Below are 14575 nucleotides of genomic sequence, written 5' to 3'. Positions count from 1 at the left end.
AACACAATGGAAACAACTGCCACTGCCAAGCCTAACGAGCAACATGATGGTTTACCTTTGAGTGTGACCCAGTACTGCTTCCACTTCCGCCGTGTGACCAGCTCCAGCTTCTTCTCCTTCTGCAGGGTCACCAGGGGCTTGAAGAACAGCCACCCTGCCTTGCGCACCACTCCTTGCTCTTTCTCATACAACAAATCCAGCTGTTCCAAGGAGCTAAGGGACTCGCCACTGGAGTCCTCTGTTTCTGAAGAAGTCTCAGTGTTCTCCAGGTTCGTCCTGCTCATCTCCAGCTCCCGCATGAAGTTTTCATAAATGTTCTGCCTCAGAGCATCACTGCTGACTGCGTTGGTGGACTCGCTTCTCTGGGATAGGACATGGCTGGAGCCGGGTGACCACAGCGAAGCAGAGAGCTGTGACGGTGCCAACATGTCTGTAGTGAAGTTGTCCATTCTGCTGTCAAAGTATTCACTCCCATCTTTACACTTTGGCTCCTGCGCAAAGGAAAAAGGAATTTGTCAGCGATCAGTCGCCACAGCTACGATGAAAAGACACACATATTCGGTATTTAAATTTGCTTCAAGTTTAGGCACAGCCAGATCCTTCATCAAGGGCCACCTCTTTTCATCATTACATCATAGGCTTTGCCTCAGCAGTCATTGACACTGTCAGTGCCACCACTTACAGTTTTTTCAAAAGGACCCTGTTAAACCTTAACCACTAAGTCTGTGAGCTTTGGTAAGTCAGACACATGCGAGTAATATCCAAATTCACTACTAACTACTGGGGCTTCCTCTGGCTGAAACCTGAGGGACTGCAGGAGACAACCACATCATCCAGCTGAAACCCAACAACCACTACTTACACGCCTGTTTGAATATAAGCAGGAAAAGTGTCACAACAAGTTTCTTTATTATTGCAGGGTTTTCAATACTTTAGTGACACCTATATTTAGCTTCAGCAGAGCTAGGCTGATTTTACCTTCACTTTCTATTTGCCATATAAACTTTGCTTAGCCAACACAAAAAGGGTCGAAAGTTGAGACTATTTTAAGCAGTCAGTATTGACCAATTGACAAAAATCTAACTTGTGATTAAAAAAAAAAAAGACATGCTTGCTGACTGGCACAAATCCGGTCTCCAGACCACAGAGGTGTGCATTTTCTTGCTTCTTGGAAACCCCCCAGAAGCTTGACTACCTCATCAAGCACTGCCAGGCCTTTCTCCGAATTACATTGTGCAACTTCATCCCCTGTGTTGAAAGGGCTGGCTAATGTTATTTGAAATACTCAGACCTGATGGTATAGATGCTAACCTAGGCCCATTTCTTGCAATTGCTTGTTAACATGGGACGTTGTTGGCAGATTAGGCCTTTTCTTTCTTAAGTCTTTCCCAGTAATGTGCTGAATGGTCCCAACTCTCCCAGGGTCCAGTAATGGACAGGCATTTTCATCCTTGGTTAGATCCCTTGGTCTAACGTCACTATTGAGAATCACATCATCCATCATACAAAGCCATTTATCATCTTTCCAACTGAATCATAGAATAGTTAGGGTTGGAAAGAACCTTAAGATCATCTAGTTCCAACCCCCCTGCCATGGGCAGGGACACCCCACACTAAACCATGTCACCCAAGGCCTCATCCAACCTGGACTTGAACACCCCCAGGGATGGAGCGTTCACAACCTCCCTGGGCAACCCATTGCAGTGCCTCACCACCCTAACAGTAAAGAATTTCTTCCTTAGATCCAATCTAAACTTCCCCTGTTTAAGTTTGAACCCATTACCCCTTGTCCTGTCACTACAGTCCCTGAAGAATAGTCCCTCCCCAGCATCCTTGTAGGCCCCCTTCAGATACTGGAAGGCTGCTATGAGGTCTCCACACGGCCTTCTCTTCTCCATGGTTCTTCTTCCAGGTTGAACAGCCCCAACTTTCTCAGCCTATCTCCATACGGAAGGTGCTCCAGTCCCCTGATCATCCTCGTGGCCCTCCTCTGGCCTTGTTCCAACAGTTCCATGTCCTTTGTATGTTGAGGACACCAGGACTGTACACAATACTCCAAGTGAGGTCTCAACTGAAGCATTGCTGATGCTTTTTTAAAAGCAACTACGATTTAAGAACACAAAAGAACCTGATGGCTTTTGCAGTAAAAGTGTGAGGGAAGTGACTGCTATGAACAATTCAAAAACCAAAGCTATTAGCCTCAGTAATAATAAAGCTATTATGCTTTCAAGTTTAGACTGCCTCTCTAAAAGCATTTATTTGCTCATAGACTTCTGTACATGAATGAAGTAAATAAACCTTGGTCTCCTGTGAGCTCTCATCAGCCGCTTTGAAAGCAACTACTTTTTTTGTTCCTTTGCTTCCTACCCAGTGCTCTTCAAGACTTCAGTGGAAAAGCTGTGCCATGTTTTGATAGCATCAGGACCTCCAGAATGGAGCCAAGAGCAACAGTGGGATCACACACTCTCCCAAGTGTCACCAGACAAGCCACTTCTCAAAGAGCAGGACACTGCTGGTCATGGCCTCACAAAAGCCAACTTGAACAGAAACCCACATCCTCTTACAGTACACTGAAGATCAAGTCTGGTTTTTCAGATCACTGTGTCTGGTGACATCAATTCAATTCTTCTGGTAATGGAGCACCCTCCTCAAATCTTATTGCAGACTGTTAATCAGAGTTCTCTGAGAGAACTCGCGAAACATCTGCCTAAGGAGTTACTCTAAACATCAGCAGTTCTGCTTTCTATGTGGTAAAGTGAAAGAAATAAGGGGAATGGAATAATCACACGTGCAACGTGTTTATGCCCACAGAGCGACTGTACAACATGGATCATACAACCGCACCAGCCATCTACAGTTCAGTGGGAAACTGGAAGCTTTCTTCACCCTCTTTTTAATTATTGTCACTGTACACGTGTGCCAAAATGCTCTATTTTAATTGTTGGATTATTCTCCAGGAACTGACAGTGTCCTCTAGAAGGCTAACATACAGTTTATGAAAAATATGTGTTTCTTTCAGTCCCAAAGCACTAGTGAGAAAAACAACACGAGATGGTGTCTGCTGTGAAGGGTCACTACTGAAACAACAAGCATTAATGAAAAGGGTGGGATACAACCTGTCCATGAACAACCACTAACCACATCCTATTTTTTTTCCACGCACGCAGAAAGGGTAGAAATGAGGAAGTACCAGAGCAGAGTAAACACAGGAACCAAAATTAATACGTACACTTCACCATGACAACTTCACTTGTATTTTGGGTTTTTTTTAAAAGAACAGAATCGGCAAAGTCATGCAGCCTCTGCTGGTCCTCAGTGAGGGTGTCACTGTAGCAGTATCTGTTCACCACTGAAAAGGTCTGACTTTGACCCAAATTATTGCTGGTGGTGGTTTCCCTGCCAGGTGATCCACCACTGGTTTACCCTCTGTTGCATCTACTAGTGATAGAAAACTACCACTGTTTCTGCTCAGCTGCATCCAAGCAGACCTCTCAGTGTCTGAGATACACCCTGGAATAGTTGTAGACTATGCAAAAGAAAGAGGCTCAAAAAAAAAAAAAAAGGCTAAGATATCAATTAGACAAAGTGATGTATGCAATAATAAGCTGTGAAGAACAATACAGGAAACAATGCAGCCTGCTAAATTCATTAGGGCCCAAGCTCAAAGTAGAATCTAATACTAATTTTCAAGCCAAAGAAAGAGGTTGTCTCAAAGTACTTTAACTTTAAATTCTCTTTACACCACACTTCAGGGCTCTGGCTTATGAAGTCAGGAGATTTCAGAAATTATTCTCATAAAAAGCCTATTTACTATTTAATCTATCTGCAGCAGCAGTATCTGGTGGCTGGATTTTCATTATAGATAGCAATTTCTCCATGTTACACAGCTACACACTGACTTAAGACCACCACCTTAGCAGTGGCTGACTGTGCAACAAGCCTGCCTAAATTCTCTCCACAGGTTGCACATGCATCATATATACCTTGCTGCTCACACAGAATGTATCCTGATACATCATCTACCCAATGCCATTTCGGCAACGATTAAACCAAGTGAGGACATGCTGTGCAGTGGAGTGCCAGGGAACACATTAGGACACTCTCATGCCACGAAAGCTGGGTCATGGCACAGAATGGCTGCAAGTCTTAACATGAGATCATTATTAGAAACGCAAATTAAATTCCAGGATATATCAGATCAAGTATCAGATCAAGTCAGACATAAGGAAACATCCAAGTCACTAGACAGGGTACAGCCACGGGCTCCTCTGAAATATCCCATATCCAAATCTGTTTATGGATGATTTAAAACAGGTGCAGAGGAAGGGTGCCAGAATTAAAAAGGAAACAGACTTCCTATCTTCAGACAGGAGACGAAAAAGAGTCTGCATAACCCCTCAAATGTGGCCTGAGAAAATATACCATTTCTCCCTTTAACCAAATCATAACAGATTAAATAATACGGAAGAATAATTAATGTAGCAGACAATGTTGGCATCAGAACAAACTGGCCAGGACTACATTTACTCTACAAATTAGCAAGTATTGGAGTAAGAGGGTCTGGGAACAGAATTCAAGATGGTGAAAAGCCCACTTGATTTTAAATTGCAATTTGCTCACAAAGGAGATTAAGCTCCACTGCTATTCTAGCAGCAGGGCACTGGCCTCAATATCCCAAGACTGCGCCTCCTGGTCCTGTGCCCCGCGAAGCATTAGTCTTGGCCAACTTGTTTCCACTGGGTCAGCTGGAGGGACCTATCCACCCAGTCAGCACCGGTGTTTAGGCCTACTTATAGGGAAATATTCCAGCTTTCACCTACCTTCAGCCCAAGTGACTCACAGTTATTAGTAATGTGCTGAGGAAGGGACACATTGTTCAGAGCAAAGCACGAAGGCTACAATCACTGTGATTAACAGCCTTACAAACAGGGATTTAACCCTCTGACACATCATAACCACACACGGTACTTCTGCATTTTTAAGCCAAAGGACCCAGTGAGAGTTTAATCATTACCAAACTACAACACAGCAACCCCCAGAAGAGATGGCAGGTTACTCAAAGTATGCAAGGCAGAAAGGAACTGACCAAGCCTCACAAGGAAGGCAAAAATCATAAAGCACTCAGCATCCCTCTTATCCTTCCTGTCACTGGGTATTTGTCTGATAAAAATCAATTACTATATCCTATGCCTTTTTCTAAGAAATCACCATTTTTGAGCTAGGGCTTATTTCCTTCTTCCAGAATCAGATTCAAGCTTGATGCAATTTCACCAGCCAGATTTCCTTGCTGCGTCTGAAGTCAGCTCACTGCACAGTGAATTCAAAACAGCTATGAATCGTGCACCACAAATACCATTCTGAAAATGTCATAACTAAGTAATACATGGCAAAGGTCTTGGATGCAGAGATCATACGTAAAGCCTGGCTGAAAAATCCAGAACAACTACAGATGTTGAAACCAGTGAAGAATCCCAGCTCTAGGTGCTGAGGCTTTTCACTGATTCCAGTTTTTCTGCCTCGCCTTCTCTTTCACAGCAAAGTAAAAAGGTGAAGAGACAGCATCTGATAAAGTACATGAGCACCAACTCACAAAAGAAGTGATCCAAATAAACAGCTTTCGTTCTCATTTTCCCAGGTTCTGTAGCCTGTACATAGGATTTATGCTGTCAAACCTTATGCCGACCATACTTCTAAGCCTAAGGGTCTGTCAGTGGTTTACATCGCAATGACAGGTGCCTGCTAAGCACGATACCTGTCTGAATTTCAAGCACGGGAGACAGTATTTGCTTTACATGCCACATAAAACGTGTTATGATCTACTACATAGCTGCTGCCTAAGTTACAGAAGAAGGTGTTGCCTTCACTCTGTTCACTTCTGAAGTGGTCAGCACTCCAATGTTTCTGAAGAGGAACAGATCCTTCCTTTAGGGAAGCAGAGTGACTCTTCCTGTATAAGAAACACTAGGGAAGATTAAAAAAAAAAAAAATAAAAAAAGATCCAAACCAAAACCAAAACCAGTCTGTGCCCTCCATTTCAGCTTGTGAACTCCGAGGCAGAAGTCCAGGCACAGTCTGGCATTTAAAGAGCAGATTCTGGGACCTACAGCTAGAGATGAGAACTTCATTACTAACCACAGGCATCCTAAATTCCTGTTAATGGGATTAGCCTTAAATTCTTCTAAGGAAACATCCTTTCCCTCCATCTTGCCCTCCTCCCATCTCCTTCTTCACACCACCATCTCCCAGCGAGCCAGATGGCAACTCAAGCTTTCCCATCTGGTGAACTAAGCACCATCTAATGCCTTAGTGGAGGTGGAGGCAGAACCAGCAGCCCTGGTGCATACTCAACAGTTGCTTGCCTTGCTAGAGATGGATGGGCAATGAAACCAAAGTGAATGGTAAAGCCAATAATATGAATAGAGAATACCTTCAAAGATATTTATAACATCCTCCTTCTACTGCTGTTTCCACACTCTTCAGAAACATAAGCTGATTCATGGCACAGGTGAAAAAAAGAGAAGGCTTAAAAACTCTAAGTTACCTTTTAAGTGATGCAATGATTTCAAAAATTATTTCAAAAGCTAATTCACTGACAGATTAGGCTGCAGAGACTGGAGTTAACTAAGAAACTGACAAAATAGGAAGGGAAAATTTGCACATACAAAATTTATCTTTTTTTGCTATTGTAATTTCAGATAGCTCCAGGGATGAAATGTTTCTCAGAATTCCACAAATTACTAAATCAGATTAGCAAGTAATTATCCTGTGAGAAAGACAAACATGATGCAATCGCTACATTTGTAAGAGGAATCTACAAATCAACTTTCAGGCACTTAAGCTGGGGTTTCCTACATACCTGCAGCTTCCTTTTCTTCCTCGAGAGGCTTCCCGTCCAGTCACTGATGCGTCGCATTCGGTTTTTTAATGTATCCTTCTTGGATGCATCCTCACTGAGGGGCTTGGACTTCCTGCATGGGAGTGTGTAGGAGGAGTAATGGGCAGGACTTCCCTGCTCTACCCGGGAGGGAACATCAATGTCTGAGGCAAATGAGACACGGTTGCTTAGGCTTCCATGAGTGTCAATGTACTCGTCAGACAGCCTGATCCCAGGTGAAGGAGTGCTTTCCAAATTTGTATCCTTATAGAGATCTCGGAGTGAGGAAAGAGATGAACTTTGGTTGAAGGACTTCTTCTTGTCGCTTGCTGGGAAACTGGCATGAAAGCTTGTATCTGGAGTGCTCCTGGTCAAGTACGGACCATCCAGCTCATTGATATCCCCAGCATTTCCCCAGAGAGAGTCATACCATGAAGACTCAGAACTGAGGGAGCTTCCTTTACTAGATCGAAGCCTTGAGTCGGTAGGTGACAGACGATGGCTTGAAGAACAGTCTGTGCTGGAGTTCCTCCTAACATCGAGCAGGTTATTTGGCTTAGATTCCAACGCAGGTGAATACCTCAGCAACTGGACTGGTCCACTGGACTCCTCAGTTGGTACCTTGCTGTTGCTGCTATTGTGGAACTCGACCCTCAAGCAACCATCCAGCTTCCCCAATGTTTTTATGAGAACTTTCGGACTTCTCCTGTCCTCTGATGGGGAGGTTGATGCAAGACTCTCATTCTTTCCGTAGCAATTTAAAATGTGCCCATTGCATTCTCGAGAGGCAGTGTGATTACTTCCAGCTTGAAGGCCAATATAGTGGAAACCGTTCTCTGGCAAAAACACTGCGCTACTTCCTTGGCAGTAGTCCCCTGAGGTATTTGTCCTGTGTTTGGCATGGGCATTGCTTTTAGAGACCTTCACCACAGTGTCACCGAGTCTAGATGAATAAGGCTGACTACTCTTGAAGTGCGAAAGGCAGCTTCTGGCAAGGGACCTTGATTTGTAGTTTGAGCCACTATTGGTATGTCCCCATCCGTGCATAGAGCAAGACTTTTCATCTTTAGCATGAATGCTGCGAATTTTCAGAGAACAAGGCTTCTGCTTGGCACCGGCTGTAGCAGCAGCATGATTTTTTGATCCCTGCAGACTGTATTGGCTTTCTGAATTCCCCATTTTCCACTAAATTAAGTAGAGTTTCATTAGAAACAATGGCTATTAGACAGCAAAAAGTAACAGACCATTTTTACCATCTACACAGGAAAGTGCCTCTTTAAAAATAATATGAAACAATTGGTTTTTTTTAAAAAAGCCATTAAATAGCCATTTACAACATTAAATTCATAACTGAACTTCTTTTAAGGGCAGGCTAGGAAAGCCTATTCTCTGTGTGGTTCACTGCCCCTCTGTTATAAAGCTGGAATCTAACTCCATTGAAATCATGTCAACACCTTTCTCCACCCACACCCTTGGCAATGTCCTTTTCTTGTAACTTACAAAATCTCTGGCTCCCCAGAACAATGGCATAATGAAAGGGAGACAGCAAGATAATCATAACTTAGACATAAAGTGAACGGTACTTTCAAAGAAATCCCTTCTGTCAGGAGACAAGCCCACTGCAGTTTCAGCTTGGCTGGTTTCTTTGCAACCAAGTGTTGCCTCAGTGAACTGCTCAGCAAACCTCAACTTTGTGCTTAAGTGGAGTCAATCCAGGATAAAGGAAAAAGAAGACCCAAATAAAAAAAACCTTGGTTATTGAATAGCCTCATCTTCCATTACAAAACAGCATTATGTTCGTTCAGCATGGCACAGTTTGGTAGTTCAGTTAGTAAAATGCTTTTCAGCTTTTTACTGAATTCACAGTGAATAGCACACACTGGAGCAGTCAAATTGCCCCAGTGAGATGACTGAAGATTTTGGACCTACATAAAGTGTACCCCAAAGTAAAAAAGATTTATCTGCTCTTTTTGTTATTAGACGTGAATCTCCATTGTTTTGTAATTTACAGAAACAACATTGAAGTGGTTTTCCATTGGCACTATGCTTCTTTGCATGTCAGATCTCAGACTATCACTCTTAGGAGAATATACTATAGCCTCATTAAAATGTTGTCAAAATAAGCCACTGCAAAAGCATAATCTTATCTTCTAGAGTCTGTACATATTTTAAAATTCCTACGTCTATCCCTTAGCACTTTTAGATGAAAAGCATAGTATAAAATGAAGAGCAAACCTGTAGAATCACTCTTAAACACGGGCACAGTTAGCAGTTAACATGTTCGGCATTGTCTTTGTGGCCAGCCATTACACTTGCCAAAACCAGGATTGGGTTGCACGCAGCCTTCCTAGAAAACACCAAAAAGACAAAGAAGGTCTCTCAGTCAAATAGAACTTACACTTTACTCCAGCTATAAGCAAAACAATTGCAAAAAAAACCCCCACAGACTGAAGTTAAAAATGGAGAAGAGAGGTCTGTTCCAGGGATTCCCGGACTTTAGACATATATTTTTATACACATACTTTAATAACTGACATTGAATTAATACAATTAAGTCACTGTTTGGGTGTTTCATTTTCTAATTCTGTCCTTGTCCCCTCTCAATAACAAGTTAAGGCAAACTTTGAGCCCCCTCCAATTTTCTTTTTGGAAGACCAATTACAGATGGCAGGACTGTGCAGTGATCTTTACAATGTGGACTAAACTGGTCAGAGCAATGTCCCACAGCACCTGTTTATATCCTTCCCCAAGCCTGGATTCCAACTATGACCCCTGCCATGAAAGACCACTGTGCAATTCACTCCACCAACTACCCAGCAACCACCCTCTTCAGGTTTGTTCTGGTTTTTAACTTAATCTGCCAGTAAAACAAAAAAAACGCAGCGCCAAGCACTTCACACACATAAAGGAACAAGACCTAAATTCTTCCTGACCATCTGAACATATTTTCTCTTCAGTTGGCACACAAAAGCCAGAACTCAAATCAAAAAGACAGAAGCTGAATCTCACAGAACACACCAGCAGTTTAGGGATTGAAACACTCAGTAGAAAAGACAATGTAGAAAATCTCAGGCTCAGTTTTGGAATACACATTTTTTGCTAGAAACCATTCTTAATATACTACCCCAAAAAAAAAATTTCTTCTCTGCACAAATTCAGTGGCTGCTGTGCATAATTTTCAATTGAATACCCGCTTGATTTGAATATGCAGAGTTTTGCTTTTTTTGACTTGTTTTGTGGCTATTTACTGTATAAGAACCTTGAAGATATTTAAAAGAATTCACTTGTAACCTAGGTATTTTGCTAACCTTACCAAAAATAAAGGTAAAGATTGCAAACTAGAGCTAAAAACAGTCTCAAAAAGCCTAGGGAAAAAATTATCTTTCTAATTTCTTACTCTAACAATTTGGAACATTCCTCTTTCAGACACCGTTGCCTCATGGATTTGATTTGCCTACACTGTTAAGTGCACCCGTTTATGTAAATAGTTTTAAAAATGTCATATGCAACATGGATTAAACAAAAGACTGAAGGTAAACAGAAGACAACACACAAACTTCCTACACTCCAAGCTGCTGAACAAATTGTGAACTCCCAGCAAAACTGCCTTCCTTGATCCAGGAGGCACAGACCACAAATGAGCAATGAGTTTACATTCAGAATTCTTCATCTGGGAGCAGAAAGTACATTCAACAAGGGGGCTTTGAAGGGTTTATATCTATTCATAAGGGAACACTGAACCCAATTTGTCTAAAGAAACAGGCAAAAAGACCATCTGGTCTCCATAGCGATTGTGCAATGGTTAGGTAATCCTTTTAAGAGAGTTGGTAGCGAGCAAGCTGCTGTCATGAACCTCAGAAGATAGACATCCAATTCATCAAGGCTCGAACTGCTGCTACCAGGGTCTATTGTATATGTCTGATCCAATACATAGGTCACACAATGGGTGAACGAATAAATTCATCTCGGGGTACAATGTCTACAAAACAGTGCCTCAGTCTGCGAAGGAATCAGTCAGCAGTGCAACAGAACAGTTGATAAATCCCATAGAAATAGCCTCAAGGGATTTCTCTCAGCATCCTGGCTGTCCAGAAAGCTACAGTAGGCTAAACATTCACGCACACTGCAATAACCAATCGGGGCATCTGCGAGGCTGCACAAAGACCATTAACCTGAAAATCAGCTGTGATGCCTTTCTCTTGCCTCACACTTGTGTGGAGGAATTTTCTTTCTGCTGATTACAAAGGGAATGGGGTAGGGGGAGAGAGCAGAGTGAATCAGCTGGTGCCCAAGGGCAGAGGGACACTGGGGCTGGCAGGTAAATGTGGACAAGCTCTGGCCGCGCTCGCTCCAGTCACACATTTTACACTATTTGAACTGTGGAAGCAATGGAAGTTATGATGCAGGGAACAGAGTTCAGCTTCCCCTGTATTTCTCACAGCAACCTACCACGGCAGAAGAAAACATGCTTTTCTCTCTTCTTATGCAGAGGGATGAATACTTCTTGTGAGTAAAACCAGTTTCTATGAATATTTTCTGCAGTTATAATCAGCACATTTAGAAAGCAGCTCACTGTGCCTGAAGATGACTATTAAGAGTTTATTTGCTTTCAATTATACCACATTCCCTAAAAAAGAAGTTTTTAATCTTCACCCTGGTTCCCCTTAACACATTCAAAAAACCCAGCTATGCAAACATACTAATCTAGGGTGATTAGTATGTTTCCCCACCACACCCAATAATTAGCGCAAATCATAACCCCAGAGCTAAAAACGTATTTCCCCACCTTTGGGCTTCTCCACATTAAGTTCCCCTAGACTTTTTGGGCTCCAAAATACAAACACACGAGCAGTTCTGGAGAAGCGCCTGATCAGGTCCTTTCCAAGACTAACTATTCTATGATTACTACCCCCGCACCTAGACTGCTCTCTAAATGCTAGAGGGGAAAATGCCTTTCTTAAGATGAAGGTGAGTGCATGTACAAGTAGTGCTCTACAATTGCATGGGTGCTTTCCTCCTCAGTCTTAATCTCTCAGAATACAGGTTTAGAAACCTTGACTTGCTAACCATACTGCAAGCAAAACCAAACCATAACAATAACATCCCAGTACTAGGTTTGCTTATAAGATACAACAAGGGATTATTACATTATGAATTAGTGGGAGATCTGAGTCAAGGGAGATAGGCTCCTGTGTTGGTCTCATCTGCTACAGTAGGAATACAGACAAAAATGATTTTGCTACTGCCAGCCATCCACTTCCTGTGCAGTCACACTAGCCAGGCTGAGACTCTAAAACTAGAGGTCAGAAAACAGCAAGCTCCAGACTGATACGGGGCGAGCACAGAGCCATAAGTAGACTGAATGCTCCACAACCACAGTCAGCATTGGGCAGTAGTTATATACCAGTTACAAAAAGGCAAGAGACTGCAGTAGCATCTTCCTAGGGAGGTTCAGCAGGTTTCCCTGACTGGCACTGACAATTTCACCATCCAGGGATCTTGTAACAGCTCAACTAATTTCAGCCCGAGCAAAGTTAGGCTTTAGCCTGGATCAAGAAGTTACCCTCATGAGGCACACAAACACATGCACCAAAGCTATCTCTCTGATGTATTTTGATGCTTTTATTCCTCTGGATGGCTGGTGACAATGAATCTTCACTGGCAGCTGTATAAGAAGTGATCTACAAACCATTCAATACCTGCTGAAGCTTTCCAAAAAAATCTACTGATGAAGTACAGGGAAGTTGATCCTTCCTTCACAAAACATGGCATCAGTGCAAAAGCAGGAAAAACAATGGCAAAAAAAAAAAAAAAGAAAAGGAAAGGAAAGGAAAGGAAAGGAAAGGAAAGGAAAGGAAAGGAAAGGAAAGGAAAGGAAAGGAAAGGAAAGGAAAGGAAAGGAAAGGAAAGGAAAGGAAAGAAAAGAAAAGAAAAGAAAAGAAAAGAAAAGAAAAGAAAAGAAAAGAAAAGAAAAGAAAAGAAAAGAAAAGAAAAGAAAAGAAAAGAAAAGAAAAACAGCAGGTCTAAATGAGGATAACATCATGCCAGAAAATTAGCACCACTGAGTGAGGACTCATTAAGAAATGCAGGAACTCGTGAGTCTTCAGCAATACCAGGAACAGGAACTCTTCATGCACACCAGAAGAGCTTAAATTTAAACCCTCCTGTCTTTAACAACAAAAAGGCTTTTAAAAGAAGCGCTAGATCAAGAGCTAAAAAAATAGGTAGGAGCTAGAGCTACCTGTCTCACTCCTAAAAAGTAAAAGCTTACATCCTTTCAGTTCTTTACAGTGACACACGAGGATACAGTTTAAACTTTTTAAGAAGGAATTTCCTTGAGAAAATTAGTCAAGAAAGAAATAAGTTAACCAAGTATTTTTATTCATACTTGTAGCTTACGCAGCCACCATGCGTCACCACATCTTCAGAACTTCATCAACAGGAGGATTGTTACCTGCACCAGTGCAGTACCTTTAAAGAAGGCACCTGCCTCTGGACACAGTCCCTCTCAGCCATCCATATTGGTATAAATATCTGCCGAAGTAAGGCAGAACTACCAACTCATTTGGTGGTGATATAAATACTTGTACAAAGAGCCTTTACATGCAAAGGGCAGAGGATATCCCATCAACTGCTCTCTAGTAATGAAGCAAGAGGAGAGAGTCTTGTATGCTTTCTGCTGTATTTGAAAACCCTATTTCCACATGGGCAGGTAAGGACACCCAACTGCAGAGTCGGACTAAGATGGCCATCTCCAGGCTGCACATGGTGGAGAGGGGAGGCATTGAGGGAAGGCTGCACCAGCGTCTGTACACAGGTGGCTGCTCTGAGTGCATGGTTGACAAGTGCAGAGCAGGAGGCTATCATCAGGATCAGTGGAACTGGGATAATGGAGAATCTGAAAGTATTTCAGAGCAATAAAAAAGGAAACAGAAAGCCCCCTCATTTATATGAAATGACCAACTTGTTTTCTTTCAATGGCAGATCCAGTTAGAAATGTTGCATGCTGTCATGTACAGCAACTACATTACTGGTTTCTTACATCAGGAAAAGCCTTTTCTGTTTTTGGTTTGGCTTGGGTATTTTTAATTGACCAAGCAATTCCTATTTTTTTCTTCCATTTTACATTCTCTTTCACCTAGTTGTTAAAACACTGTCCATTTTAAATGGCTTCTGTAAAGTCTTAGAAATTGTATATAACTAACTTTCATATACTAACATGTTCATAAGCTTTGCATGCAATCAATGTGCTTTGTGAATTCTTACAGGGATATGGAATTACAAGTTTGAAGTTTAATTAAGTTTTAATCTACTTGAGTTTTTAAAACAAAAGTAATACAGAATGCTAGAATGCGAACCTGTCCTCCCCTTCCTGCACGTATGGATGGATATGTGAAATTAATGAGGGAGGCAGGTTAGCACAACATTGTGGCTAGATTAAATGTAGAATTTCTTACTGGAAACAATTTACTGTATTTTTTTAGAACTACGCACTTCGGTCACATGCTTCCACAAATCAGAAGCAGATTTCTTATTCCTGCAATCTCAATCACATTCCTATTACAAAAATATACCATAATAATTATACCATGGTATTCTTGGCAGGATATTTTGTATTATATACCACTGTATTCAAAGAATGAATAACCAAAACACCACAAATATGCCTTTCTTTAAAAAAATATAGGACTATTTTGTCTT

At 41.9% G+C, this 14575-nt stretch overlaps 1 protein-coding gene across 1 annotated transcript in view; it reads right to left on the bottom strand.

Annotated features, from left to right (window-relative positions):
- Window positions 1-14575, bottom strand: part of TIAM2 (TIAM Rac1 associated GEF 2) — a 137568-nt gene that overhangs the window by 80410 nt on the left and 42583 nt on the right. Inside the window, exons 2-4 of the mRNA XM_080615675.1 lie at window positions 9110-9221; window positions 6857-8059; window positions 56-491 (exon numbers count right to left, since the gene is read on the bottom strand). Of these exons, the coding sequence (XP_080471801.1) occupies window positions 56-491; window positions 6857-8053 (1633 nt within the window). The 5' untranslated portion in view covers window positions 8054-8059; window positions 9110-9221. The remainder of the gene's footprint in view (window positions 1-55; window positions 492-6856; window positions 8060-9109; window positions 9222-14575) is intronic.

The sequence above is a fragment of the Psittacula echo genome (genome assembly GCF_963264785.1).
Source record: "Psittacula echo genome assembly, chromosome: 4".
In the NCBI taxonomy this organism is placed as follows: domain Eukaryota; kingdom Metazoa; phylum Chordata; class Aves; order Psittaciformes; family Psittacidae; genus Psittacula; species Psittacula echo.
This window is presented reverse-complemented; position numbering and strand designations above follow the sequence as displayed.